We start from the raw sequence: 14888 nt of genomic DNA, 5'->3' as shown, positions 1-14888 counted from the left end.
CATTGAGAGTCCTCTGTTTAGTAGCACCTGGTAGAAAGTTTCCCAACTTACCTGAGACTTGAAGTAAGTTTCTTGTGGGGTGGCAAGTACATCTGCAGAGGCAATGTCTAAATGCATGAGTGTCTGCCGAAAAGAAGGTCGGTTTCGAGGTTTACTCTGCCTAAAAGTGAACAAGACAGTTTGTGCATTTCAGGAGTTGTGTCCAGGAGAAAGAAGATTTTATTTTACTTTATGAAAAAGACTGTTTACTTCAAAATGGCTATATCTGAGTAAAACCAGCTGTACTCCATTATATCAGGATAGCATAACTGAATTGTATCTCCGTACAGTTTTAACATTTCTTTAAATGTATTTTTTTTTTTCAGAGATGGGGTCTCACTATGTTGCCTAGGCTGATCTCAGACTCCTGGGCTCAAGTGATCCTCCTGCCTCGGCCTCCCAAAGTGTTGGGATTACAGGCATGAGTCACCATGCCTGGCCCTGCAGTACAGTTTTTTATTTATATTTTATTTTATTTTATGTTTTTAAAATAGAGATGGGGTCTCACTCTGTTGCCCAAGCTGTTCTTGAACTCCTGGCCTCAAGCAATCAATCCTCCCATCTCTGCTGCCCAAAGTGTTGGAATTACAGGTGTGAGCCACTGTGCCTGGCTGCCCTGCAGTACAGTTTTGATATACTGAAGAGCAAAAGGAAAAAGTAATTATGAGATACCTCTAATGACGAAATGGAAATCTAGGATCAGTGACCTATTTAATAATAGTCCATTAGGACTAGCAAGAAATAATAGCTATCATTGACCAAGGCCTACTATTTCGAGATAATCATACCGAGTTCTTTATTTCTAAATTTTAATTAATTACACACAATAACTCTATAAATCAGTGTTGTCTCTATTTTACAAATGAGAAAACTGATATTGGATAACATGCCCAAAATTGCACAGATAGAAAGGGGCAGAGCTAGTATTTGAACCCAAGATTCTCCCACTCCAAAGCTCCTATTCTTTCCACCACCAGATTTACTCCAAATAAACATTAGACACCTCCCTATTGTTTTAGAGACAATATTCTTACCATGTCTGTTTCATAAGGATTTTGAATCCATCAGGGCAAGTGGAAGGAACTGGAAGGTGGAGGCTGTTGCTTCCAACACCCCAGATAATGGCTGAAGAATCTACATCTTTGTAAGGGATTTCTCCTGTCAGCAGCTCCCAAAGCACCACTCCAAAAGACCTACAGTAGCGCCGGGAACGTGGACAGAAGATGTTTCAGAAAGACTGATTGGTATTTTAGTTCTCTATTAATTTAAATCAAATTAGTACATATACTCAGTTTTAAAATTCTAATACTGCTGTAAGAAAAACAGAAACATCTGGGACAACTCTGAAAAAAAAAAAATCTATGTGGGGTAATCAACACTACCAGAAATTAAAACCTGAATAATTAACTCCCGTGTGTGAACAGACCACCAGAATAATGGACTGGACAAGAAATCCAGAAATAAACCAAATACATTTAGGAATTGAATGTATGATAGAAGTGACATGACAAACCAGCGGGGAAAAATCGATTAGTCAATAAATATTGTTGGAACAGCTGGGAAAAAAATTAAATCTATAACTCACCATAAATCAAGATAAATTTCACATGAATCAAAGATTTAAATAGAAAAATGAAACCATAAAAATCTTCTAAAAAATAAGGAGTTAAAAAATTATCTAGGAGTGTTAAAGACTTTATTTTTTTTTTTTTAAGACAGAATCTTGCTCTGTCACCTAGACTGGAGTGCAGTGGTGCAATCTTGGCTCACTGCAACCTCCACCTCCTGGGTTCAAGCAATTCTGCTGCCTCAGCCTCCCAAGTAGCTGGGAATACAGGCGCGTGCCACCACGCCCAGCTAATTTTTTGTATTTTTAGTAGAGATGGGGTTTCACCATGTTGGCCAGGCTGGTCTCGAACTCCTGACCTCAAGTGATCCACCAGCCTCGGCCTCCCAAAGTGCTGGAATTACAGGTGTGAGCCACTGTGCCTGGCTTTTAGACTTTTTAAACCATGAAATCTAAAAGCCATAAAAGGAGAAATTGAGAAATTAAACTATATTTTCAAAATCTGACACGGAAAAAAATACCATAAGCAAAATAACAAAATGTGAAGTATCTACAATTTACACAAAATGTGAATCTCCTTAATATATAAAATACTCTGATAAATTATGAGTAAAAATCAGAAAGCTGAGCAAAGATTATGAGTCATTCACAAATAAGAAAATACAATGGCTCTAACACATATGAACAAACGTATAGGCTCACTTATCCTAAGAGGAATGCACCCAAGATACCGTTTTTTTACCTCAAGATACCATTTTTTTAAACCTATATGATTGGCAAAAATCCAAGAGTTTAGCACATTTTGTTGGTGAGACTGAGAAAACACTCTTACATATTTCCGGTGGGAACATCAATTAGTAATCCCTAAGGAGGGTACTTTGGTAATGATTATCTAAATTACAAATGACCCCACATTTCTACTTTATCCTGTTTACTCTGGTATTACATGCAATTTTGACATGTGCTATTATTTTGGTTTTAAGCCTAAAAGTTACTAGTTGCCGTTTTAAGGGTAGAAGAAAAGCTATTACAGGGAAAAATACAGTTAATAGAAAAGACTTATAACCTCAGAGGAAATGTTATAGAGATTTTTTTTAAAAGCATAGCCTATAGAGGCTGTTCAATAAAAGGGCAAAATAACCTCCTACATCTCAAACATGTCTAGAGAACATAATTGTATCATAGCAAAGCACATTGTTGATATGTGTAATGATGACCTGAGTCACTGAGAATAGGTAGGCTCTTGTACTTTACTCAAGAAGGTAAGAATTATGTAACACATTTCAGAAAGACTTCCATACTAAATGATCATTTGAAGTAAACTTTCAGTTTTCTAGAAAGTTCAGCATATTCTCTGAGGTCCCCCAAACTGATGACTTACTGAGTGGATAGTCACCCTAATTCCCCCTAATCCTTCTCCCCATATATCACCATACTGGGAAGTACCTCATAATAATATGAGGCTGAAATCAAACAAAAGTGAGCAACACTGAAGAATATTCTGGAAAAGTAAGTGCTGAAGGAAGACAGTGCTAATAGGGCGAAAGTGGGAAAAGGCTTTTTAGTTGGCACAACTGGTGGCGCCACTCACCATATATCAACCTTTTCAGAGACAGGTTCATTCCGTATCACCTCTGGCGCCATCCATGCAACTGTGCCAGCAAATGACATCTTGGTACTTTTGTCACTGAGTTCCTTAGATGTACCAAAATCTGAAATTTTTACTGCATCTGTGTGGGTCACTAAAACACTTTAAAAAGAAATAAAAAGAAAACATCCAAATCATTAGTACTAACGAAAACCATGATTCTAAATGGCTGAAACTGAAGACTTTATCTGCTGCTTCCTATCTTGTAGCATTCAGCTTGCAGTTTCCAATGTCACTGGGGCATTGGCTATACACTAGAAACAGCATCATTCATACTTGTGAGGCAGTTTAGCGTAATGGGCTTTTAACACCTAGTCTTACTCTGCCTCTTCCACTTGCTGTGTGACCTTTGCCAAGTTATTTAACTTCTTTTTTTTTGAGACAGAGTTTCACTCTTGCCTCCCAGGCTGGAGTGCAATGGCATGATCTCAGCTGACTGCAACCTCTGCCTCCTGGGTTCAAGGGATTTTCTCCTTGCCCCAGCCTCCCAAGTAGCTGCGATTACAGGCACCTGCCACCATGCCCAGCTAATTTTTGTATTTTTAGTAGAGATGGGGTTTCTCCATGTAGGCCAGGCTGGTCTCGAACTTCTGACCTCAGGTGATCCACCCATCTCAGCCTCCCAAAATGCTGCGATTACAGGCATGAGCCACTGCACCCGGCCTTACTTAACTCTTCTAAGCCAGTTTTCTCATGTTTAGGATGGAGACTCTTCAGGTCTTATTCACAATTTGAAAATGCAAAAAGTTCTCAACCAGTTTATATTTTTTTCACATGTATAAGGCAAACTCACTTTCTTCATCCCATTTTGTGTGAACAATAAGTTTTGCTGCAGATTTGTTAATGTGGTTGATTTTAGGGTACTGCTCCAGACCTCGCTGGATGTCTAAGGTAGTGCACTACCTTTCTGAAAATATCTTGCTTCAAGAGTTTTGGATAAGGGATGATAGACCTGTAATAATAATCTCAATGAATTTTCATTTGAATTAAATGAGGTAAGATACGTAAGGCACCGTTATCAATAAATATTGGTTTCCATCCTTGCTGGCTTTAGCCAGCCCACTAAAAAGAAGAATACTTCTTTTAAAACACTGTTTAAATTATAGCCAACTAATATCATGAATGCGACCATGATATTTGGGATTAATGACATTAAGAGGCTAATATATATGCTGGGATTTCACTAGTGCTGATAGGGAAAAGCAAAAATAAATCCAAGCTTAAGTAAATTCCACACCAGTCCTGTTTTACTTGTCATAGTAGTTATCTGAAAATGTGACCTGAGGCAAAGTGCTCTGCCAGCCTTGAAGATGAATACAATCTGGTACCAAATTGACAGCTTCACATTAGATCGAATTCACTTGAAATAACCTGTTCAGAACTTTAGAAAGTTAATGACTTAGGGTTTCAGAGGCTTTAATCATCTAGGGACCTATGTTTAATGATGAGAGGCTTACGGGCGTGGTGGTGGGCGCTTGTAGTCACAGCTACTTGGGAGGCTGAGGCAGGAGAATGGCGTGAACCCGGGAGGCGGAGCTTGCAGTGAGCCGAGATCACGCCACTGAACTACAGCCTGGGTGACAGAGCGAGACCCCGTCTCAAAAAAAAAAAAAAAATGATAAGAGGCTTCATCCTCAAATAGTATCAGAATTGAGGAGGCTGTAAGGCAGAAAGCATCCGATTCTATCCCCTTGCTTCTCCATTTGAACCAGGGATTCCTTCACATTTACCATGCTCACAACCGCAACACCAATGGCTATTTACCAAATAGCTCAGAGCTTACAATTGCTTTTGAATACCATCCTCCATGCCCTGGTTTTGCACCTAATATGTAAAATCTATATAACTTAGGAGTTTTGATTTAACAGTGTTAGTCTTAGTGAAAATGCATAAGGATTAAAATATTATGGGATATATGAGAGAATTGGAGAATTGATATCATACACCAGGAAAGTGAGAGTAGGCAGTAAGCCCCTAGAAGAGGGAACTTTTTCTGGGAACTTCCTCTCTGCCTCTGTTGGTGTGACAAGAGAGGATGGACTTGGGAGGAGACTAGAGAAATATAACATTAGAACTTTTCTGAAATCTTCTGTGAGACAAAGTTGGGCTCACAGAGCCTGCAGATTTAATGTAGGCAATGAGATCTCTTGTTACAGCAAGTCAGATTGATCTCTGTCTTCCCAAAGTCAGCTTGAAACCTAAAGAAGCCAACGCTGCTGGGATTATTGCTAATAGAGGGAAAGGCTTACTGGGTAACCCGATTACTACTCTATTCTACGGCTTCCTGACTCCTTCCCTCTAAGATTAATTCACAAGGAGAACAAGTTGGTTAAAAAAGAGACCATTCCAAGAGGACTTCAGGTAGTTCATGTCCTTTACATGTATGCACTGGATGGCAAAAGCAACAGGGTAAGAATGTGAACGGAAGAAATGAACACTACACAATCATGTTTACTTGCAAGTAAAGCAAGGAGGAGGTTGTTCAGTCAACTAAGCACTGTAATAAATATTGCTGAGAATGACGGTGATAAATAAGAGCTGTTTTGAAGTTTATAATGAAGGATTGATTTCTACCATCCATGGAGGAAAGGCAGGATTCATTGTGAATCCCCTACCTTCACATAATGAGGTAGAATGCAGTAGCCTTTGGTTCAGAAATTCTAGGTTCAAGTTCTAGCCCCATGACTTTGGGCTAAGCTCTAGTCTCCCTTACATAAAATAAGAATAACAATACTTGTTACGTATCCCACACAGTTTTTGCCAGGATCAAAGATGTGATAATGGATCCCCCCAAGATATTATAAACCATGAAAGCACTATGCAAATATATATGTGGGTGTGTATATACAATAAATATATATTTTTATTTTTATTTTTATTATTTTTTGAGACAGGGTTGTGCTCTGTTGTCCAGGCTGGAGTGCAGTGGTGTGATCATGGCTTACTGTAGGCTTGACCTTCTGGGCTTAAGTGATCCTCCCAACTCAGCCTCCTGAGTAGCTTGGACTGTAGGCTCATACTACCATGCCTGGCTAATTTTTGAATTTTTTGTAGAGATGGGTTTTCACTATATTGCCCAGGCTACAAATATATTTTGAAAAGAGATTAATCCTCTGCTCATCTAACCCAAAATGTGATGATAAATAATAAGAATAATGTTTAAAAATAGGAGTTATACTGAAATAAATCATTTCATCAATTTCTTTCTTCATGCAATTTGGGGAACTAACTACACACTCCTCTTAAAGTGATTAGTAGCCAAGAAATCATTCTGAAAACAGAGATTACTAGAAACAGCCCTGCTTCTCTTACATAGCCAGTGTTCATTTCACCTATGGCCATTGTGAACCTTATAACTGTTTATTTCCTCCTTTGCTTAGACACTAGAAGCTCAAAGCCAAATCTGTAATCCACGTCTACAGAATCTTACAGCATATAATTTGTGAACAATTTTTGGTTCTAATGTTTTAACTTTTCCTTTGCCTCTGTTTCTTTTTCTTTTTTATTTTATTTTATTTTATTTTATTTTTTTGAGACGGAGTCTTGCTCTGTCACCTAGGCTGGAGTACAGCGGTGCGATTTCAGCTCACTGCAACCTCCTCCTCCTAGGTTCAAGCAATTCTTCTGCCTCAGCCTCCCAAGTAGCTGGGACTACAGGCACCTGCTACCATGCCTGGCTGATTTTTTGTATTTTTAGTAGAGACAGGGTTTCACCACGTTGGTCAGGCTGGTCTCGAACTCCTGACCTCAAGTGATCCACCCGCCTTGGCCTCCCAAAGTGCTAGGATTACAGGTGTGAGCCACTCCACCCAGCTAGCCTGTTTCTTATTTATCCATTTTATCCTGTTGTATACATTTCTGAAACTTAGTTTAAAAAGTTTTTTGAACACATGGAAAACAACAAATCAAGCCTTCCAGCGGGAAGGTCTGGCATTAGCTATCTGAGATGATAGAAGGTGAATACTTCAGATAATAATGAATTTTGTTTCACAGTTGTATGATTTAAAAGCACCAAAAAGGAAAAGTGGTTTCAGGTATCTGGACGTATCTGCCCTACAGGTAAGCAGGTAGGTCAACAATAACCCAAGAGATGCGCAAACAGAATTACCCACCGTGCTGATTGAAACTGAACTAAAGGTATGATGTCTGAAAATGTCAACTGAGGTTGATAAAAATTCTGTATTTCAAAACAACAAAACAAAATAGCTGAAACATTAGCCCCAGAACTCACTTAGGTGATTTGAGATCACGATGAATAATTTTATGGAGGTGCAAATAATTCATTCCACTTGCAATTCCTGTGGACCAGTCTACTAGCAATCGAGGCGTGATCTTCCTGCCAGCTCGCAAGACCTCGTAGAGTTGTCCATGGGCACAGTATTCCATGATAATACAATAACATGGGGCCTGAGTACAAACACCCCTTCCAAGAAAACACAAACATGTACATCAATACACACATACAAGTATACATATGTATATTTAAAGAGTATTTAATAAAAACCAATTCTATACCCGAATTATTTTTAAAATGTGTATAGATAATAGTTCCTGATTCTCAAATTAGCATTGAAACTTCTCTAGTCTACAGGTTTCTCTATGATGCACATAGACAATTTCTGTTTGTTTTGTTCACTCTGGCTATCTATATGCTGTGCTGTGTCTGGTGCCTTTTCTGTGGGACCCTTCCATTCCAGGACAAACAGCACACTTTTCTGAAGTTTGTGCAGGCTGGATACTATGTTGTTTTAGATCATTAAGAAAAATTTGGGAGGTCAAGGCGGGTGGATCACAAGGTCAGGAGTTCAAGACCAACCAGCCTGGCCAAGATAGTGAAACCCCGTCTCTACCAAATATACAAAAAAATTAGCTGGGCATGGTGGCACGTGCCCGTAGTCCCAGCTACTCAGGAGACTGAGGCAGAAAACTGCTTGAACCTGGGAGGTGGAGGTTGCAGTGAGCTGGGATTGCACCACTGCACTCTAGCCTGGGAAACAGAGTTAGACTCCGTCTCAAAAATAAAAAATAATAATAATTTGGCCAGGCCGCGGTGGCTCACACTTGTAATCCCAGCACTTTGGGAGTCCGAGGCAGGTGGATCACCAAGGTCAGGAGTTCGAGACCAGCCTGGCCAACATGGTGAAACCACGTCTCTACTAAAAATACAAAAATTAGCCAGGCATAGTAGTGCACGCCTGTAATGCCAGCTACTCGGGAGGCTGAGGCAGGAGAATTGCTTGAGGCTGGGAGAAGGAGTTTCCAGTGAGCCGAGATCGTGCCACTGCACTCCATCCTGGGTGACAGAGTGAGACTCTGTCTCAGAAAAAAAAAAAAAAAAGAAAAAAAAAGGAATAATTTTAAATTTCTTCCTTTTAAAGTTTTAGAGGGTTTTATGACTGTACAGAAAGATAATTCAGACAAAATACTTCTACTTTTAATATTATTTGCTGAATTTTAACTTACTCAAATTAAAAATAACTAACTAGACTGAGGATCCAAAGACGAGTCAATTTTCCATCTGACATAATCTTTGAAAAACATTTCTTTTTTTTTTCATGTCAGACAGGTAATGTGCTGATGTTGTAACAAGGTTGGAGGGAGGCACATCTCACCCGCGAGTGGGAACACCCAGTCATGCTTATGAATCACAAAAGAATATGAAAAACAATATACAACTTTTTTTTTTTTTTTTAAGACAGAGTCTCGCTCTGTCATCCAGGCTGGAGTGCAGTGGTGCAACCTCCGCCTCCCAGGCTCAAGTGATTCTCCTGCCTCAGCCTCCCAAGTGGCTGGGATTACAGGTGTGCACCACCATGCCAGGCTAATTTTTTTTTTTTTTTTTTTGAGATGGAATCGCTCTGTCACCCAGGCTGGAGTGCAGTGGCATGATCTTGGCTCACCACAACTTCCACCTCCCGGGTTCAAGCAATTCTCCTGTCTCAGCCTCCCGGGTAGCTGGGACTACAGGTGCCCACCACCACGCCCAGCTAATTTTTGTATTTTTAGTAGAAACAGGGTTTCACCATATTGGTCAGGCTGGTCTTGAACTCTTGACCTCAGGTGATCCGCCTGCCTCAGCCTCCCAAAGTGCTGGGATTACAGGCTTGAGCCACTGCTCCCGGCCACTAATTTTTTTTATTTTTAGTAGAGACGGGGTTTCGTCATGTTGCCCAGGCTGCTCTTGAACTCCTGTACTCAAGTGATCCACCCGTCTTGGCCTCCCAAAGTGCTGGGATTACAGGCGTGAGCTACTGCGTCCAGCCTATACGACATATTATATATCTATTAGCCTTTATTTGCATCAATTCCTACATCATCCATGAAAACCTTTTCCAATTATTCCAATCCAAAAAGATCTTTCTCTTCCCTAAATTCCTATGATATACAACAGCCACTAACAACAGCCACTAGTTCTTTATATGCAGTTTTTCTCTCCTCATACAGATTATAAGCTCCTTGAAGGGAAAGGTCTTCAAGTTCTTTTCTGTCTACCTCAAGGCCTAGAGGTTCACAGCAAGTCTCTAACAAATGTTTGTTAACTTCACCTCAACCTTCTTGACTAAAAAAGCCTTCAAATAACATGTGCAGAGGCCTGGAGGAGGAGGAGGAAGGAGACTAACATGAAAGAACCTCTTCTGTTTTTCAAGGATATTTCCATGTTTATTTGTCTTATTTAATCTGCCCCAAATTACTGTAAGATAAGTATTACCTTTTCCATTTTTACAAGTAAGGCTCAGAGTGAGAAAGTGACTTGTCCTAATCACAACTAGATCATACAACTAATAAGTGACAGAGCTGGGATTCAAACTCAGTCTGCCTAATTTGAAAGTCCCTGCCCACTCCACTCTGCACAATACTGCCTCCCTTTTAGCTTTTTAACTTCTGTTTAGACAAGCGCATTGGGAATTCCTGTGTTAACACCATTATCTCATGAAAGAGGGAATGATCATAGTAACTCTACTTCTGTTTTGTTCTCAAGATGAGAAGAAAAATTACGATATGTAATTCTCTATGTCTTATCGCTTATGGGTATACATGCATTCCTTTGAAACTTTCTAGAGAAGTTAGCAGAGTATCTGTAAGACATCCAGTTAAAGTCTTCAGCCAGCTACCAACCCATGCCTATCTCTTTAGCTGCTGTAAGTGATGAAAGAATTTAGAGGTCATGGCTCATGGCACTGATCATATGAAGGTGATGATGATCTTACATCATAGCAGGTTATGAAGAAGTATAATTAGTCTTCATTTTCCCCTGCCCTGATGTGCCTGTCAAATGCCACAAAGCTATTTCTATTACTCTCCTATCATTTTCTAGGCTACAAAGAATTCTTATCTTGATTTTTAATAATTTTTTTTCAAATTCCGGTTATATGTCTCTTAGGAAAGCTTGGTGAACCCAAGTGTCTGGCAGCTACAAACAAATGATTAATTATCATTACAGAGAACTAATAAATACGGCAGGTATAATGTAATATGCTTAAGTATATCAACATAAACATTTTTAAAGGTACTCAGCCTCCTATTCGACTATGTTTTAACTTGTTCCACATAGAAACGGTCTAACAGTGATGTTATGCACCTTTTATTTCCCTTGACTGACGAACAAGGAGCAATCATTCCATCAGCCCTGTACTATGACAAGGTTTCTTAGTAGCTATAAATAACAGCTCTATAATCACTTCTAATTGCTACCTTTTCTTCCCCTTGGCACTGAATTCCATTAGGAACAGTCAGGTTGAGTTTTCTTAAAAGATTAACAAAAAAATTGGATGCAAAAAGAATATAGCATTCTTATCTTGTACTTCCCCTTCTGTATGTGGTTTTTATTAACTTCAAAAGAAGCTGTAAGCACAGAAATCAGTATCCAGAGAGATGTACTAAAATCTAATCATTCGCTCGTGTATCTGCCAGACGGTCCTGAATGGGATTCATTGGCCAAGCAACACATGGCACAGATGGCTGCAAACATAACACTGCACAATGCCCGAGAGCATGGTGTAATGGGCCAGGAGCACAGTCTCACTATTGTTTTCCATGTAGAGGTAAATACTAGTCAAGTATCTTCAGCCTAAAGAGTTGGGCACTAGCAGGGCAATGCCGAAAACTGCATGTGCAGGTAGGAGAGTCAGAAGGGTGAGGTGGGAAAAAGACAGGAAGAAAGAGAAAGAAGCAAAAGAAAGGAAGTAAAAATAAAGCTTCTCACAACACCATCCTATTAGGACACATTTCTACTTTCAGTGACCTAGGGTACCCTGCTGGAAAGCGCTCTTACCTGCAACACACAGCCTAATTCACTTCAAGAGGCCCAAAGGCCATACTCATCTACGGAACATTCTGTGTCTCAAACCCAGCGTCCTAGTGATCTAAGTTTAAAAGCTTTTGACCCTTCCTTCCATTTAGGAGGATGTAGCATACTGGAAGTGATGATGGTCTCAGTGAAGTAAAATGAAGGAAAGAAAGAAGAGGGTCTCTGTTTGTCTGTCTGCTTGAAATAATCTCCCCATTGTCTTTTGAAATTTATCCTCTTTGGAAAGATGATAATTGGTCTCTGCAGCATTTCATTTTAGTCACACATCCTCCTGACCCTACTAGGTCAACCAAGGATAGAATTCACTGCAGCAATTGAGGCTTTCTCCCATGCCCTCTGCATGAATGTCCCTTCCCCAAGGAAATGAATCCAAGTACTTCTTTCTGTCTCTTAGTGTCCTGGTTGAATGCTTCTCTTTTTTTCACACGTCTTTCCCTTTCCATAAGGGGTCTTGTTTGGGAATCAAAACTCAACTTCAGTACTCATTTAAACCCATTCTACAAAACCTGTACCCAAGATTTACCTTCCTTACTTTGTGGATGTGATCCCAATTAAGACTTATCACATGACATTTTTAGCTTTATAATCAGAGTTTTATCAAGGAAGGATCCATTCTGAGGCTGGGAGAAGTTCCTCCTAGTTTAGGAGGGGGATTTGTAAGTTATACCTCTTTTAGCTGTCGCCTCATTGGTCATACTGTTTTCCAGGAATGCAAAATACATATCAAATATATCACGAAGCTCCAGTTTCTAAACTTTCATCCTACCTAAAGATATTTGTCCTGTTCTTCACCTTCTTTCCTCTAAAGCCACTTACCATTTATTTGTTTAAGCCTAGGGCAACATTAAAAGGCTAGCGAGGGAGAGAACTCAAGGGAAAGGTTCAGGCAGAAGAGATCGTATCTGTTTAGAGCTCAGCACTTCCACCCTTTAAACTTTGACTCTTCTCCTTCTGTTAAGGATCCCAGTCAATATTATGAAAAGAATCATCTAGGCTAGAAAGATATGTTCACAGACTCTTGAAAACAATCACTTTGTGAAATGAATATAACATGTGACTTACTATCAATAACTCAACAATCATTAGGTTAAGAAAGCTGAATGTTTGACATTGCTTGGAAGGGGATCTAGGAAAACCAGAGGCTATACTCTAAAGGTACCTGCTATTACAAGTTAATGTTTAAGAAGGGATGCTAACAGAACCTAACACGAAATGTGTATCTACTACACAAGGATTGATTGTTCTTTGATCACTTCAGATGTTACCTTTGTCTCTTTCTTTTTCTTTCTTTCTTTCCTTTTTTTTTTCAGGGTCTTACTCTGTCACCTAGGCTGGAGGAAAGTAGCATGAACATGGCTCAACGCAGCCTCAACCTCCTGGGTTCAAGCAATCCCCCTGCCTCATCCTCTTAAGTAGCTAGGACTACAGGCCTGTGCTACCACATTCAGCTAATTAAAAAAAAAAAAAAATTTTACAGACAGGGTCCCACTATGTTGTCCAGGCTGGTCTCAAACTCCTGGGCTCAAGTGATCTGCCTGCCTTGGCCTCCCAAAGTGCTGAGATTACAGACATGAGCCACCGCGCCCGGCCAACTTTGTTTTGTTTTCTTAAGTGAATCTTAGGCTGTTCAGGTGATACTGAAGTAACCTCTGTCATCCCATTGATAAATGAGGTTGATGCAGCAGATCTGACTGCTTGGCAGGAACCCACATTTTCCCTTCCTGCCCCACGTGCATGCCCTTTCCACGTACTTCCATGTACTTTGCACATACTTCGGCAAAATGAACCACTGGATTATAAGGTGCCTGAGGACACAACTCCAATTTAATAGTTTCTTGATACCCTCCCAAAGCACCTAGCACAGCACTAAATCTAGAGAATGCTTTTGAAATATCTCTCAAGGCAGAAACTTGTGTGTATATATTAGGGGAAAGAAAATAGGTCTACTTCTTAAAAAAAAAAGCCTTGACCTACTTGAATGCGATGATGTTAGGGTGCTTCAATTTCCTCAAATGCTTGATATCCGTCTCATTCTGTTCTCTCACTTTCTTGATGGCCACCTCTTCCGCCCGGAACTTGCCCAAGAAGACCGCTCCTTGGGCTCCACTACCCAGCCACTGCAGCTCTGAGATCTCCTCAAATGGCACTTCCCAAGTATCTAGGCACACAAGCAAGAAATAAGCTTGAAGAGATCTCAGAAGGGACCACTCTACAAGGCCATTCTGAAGGTACCAACTTCATCGTCACCCAGGATGACCCTTACCCTCTGTCTCCCGCCAAAAGATAGAACCTTCCTATGTACCTTGGAACTATAGATCAAATATTCATAAACGTTAGTTTGTATCAATTTTTAACCACTGAAATAAAGCAGAGCAGAAGCCTCCAATATACCTTCCTCCAAATAAAACATATCCTACCACTCCTGCAGTCCTACCTTCTCACCTTAAGCTTGCATGTCAGTCAATTTACCCATCTGTCTCTATGCAACTATCCCTACCCCATCACCCACTATTGGTGTTATTTTATTCCTCTTTTAATTTCTAGTGCAGATGCTCAGTGAATCTTTGCTAATGATTTTTTTTTTTTGAGACAGAATCTTGCTCTGTCACCCAGGCTGGAGTGCAATGGCACGATCTCAGCTCACTGCAACCTTCGCCTCTGGGGTTCAAGAGATTCTCCTGCCTCAGCCACCCAGGTAGCTGGGATTACAGGCACCAGCCACCATGCCTGGCTAATTGTTGTATTTTTCAGTAGAGACAGGGTTTCACCATGTTGGTCAGGCTGGTCTCGAACTCCTGACCTCAGGTGATCCACCAGCCTTGGCCTCCCAAAGTGCTGGGATTACAGGTGTGAGCCACTGTGCCGGGCCGCTAATGAATTTTTAATGATACTCTCCTAAGAACTTCATTATGCATGCTACTTACATTAATATTTACCTTTTATTGAGTGCTTACTATATACCATACACTAGCATAGTACTTTACATATATCATATGTTCAATCCTTACAACAACCCTACAGGTATGGCCTTATTATAGTTACTTAAAGATGAAAAAAACTAAGGCATAGGGTGGTTAAGTAAATTCTCCTAAAATCATATAACTGATAAGTGGTAGAACTGGGCCTAGAATCCCAGGATTGGCCAATTTTAGGAAGAGTGCTTTCTCTCCTATGTGACATTGCCTCTCATAAGTAATTGAGAGGGCCATTAGTCATTAGTCATGATATGCTTACTCATATAGCTGTAGTATTTTCAAGTTTCTTTTTCCTTAGAGTTTGAATATTTTTTTGCACCAGAAATTTAAGAAGGGTCATTTCTAAGTGGT

The 14888-nt window shown here is 40.0% G+C and overlaps 1 protein-coding gene and 1 non-coding gene across 5 annotated transcripts in view; both read right to left on the bottom strand.

The window, feature by feature from the left end:
* Window positions 1-14888, bottom strand: part of MAP3K13 (mitogen-activated protein kinase kinase kinase 13) — a 202246-nt gene that overhangs the window by 36280 nt on the left and 151078 nt on the right. For all 4 annotated transcript variants that reach the window (XM_054483563.2, XM_063662490.1, XM_054483564.2 and 1 more), the window contains 5 exons: window positions 13537-13720; window positions 7486-7677; window positions 3198-3356; window positions 1074-1232; window positions 52-160 (listed from right to left, as the gene is read on the bottom strand). In XM_054483563.2, coding sequence (XP_054339538.1) covers window positions 52-160; window positions 1074-1232; window positions 3198-3356; window positions 7486-7677; window positions 13537-13720 — 803 coding nt within the window. The remainder of the gene's footprint in view (window positions 1-51; window positions 161-1073; window positions 1233-3197; window positions 3357-7485; window positions 7678-13536; window positions 13721-14888) is intronic.
* LOC129034453 (small nucleolar RNA U13) lies at window positions 8811-8911 on the bottom strand. Its single transcript, XR_008501927.1, has one exon. It is a non-coding gene; the product is annotated as a small nucleolar RNA U13 (small nucleolar RNA).

This window comes from Pongo pygmaeus, chromosome 2 (genome assembly GCF_028885625.2).
Source record: "Pongo pygmaeus isolate AG05252 chromosome 2, NHGRI_mPonPyg2-v2.0_pri, whole genome shotgun sequence".
In the NCBI taxonomy this organism is placed as follows: Eukaryota; Metazoa; Chordata; class Mammalia; order Primates; family Hominidae; genus Pongo; species Pongo pygmaeus.
This window is presented reverse-complemented; position numbering and strand designations above follow the sequence as displayed.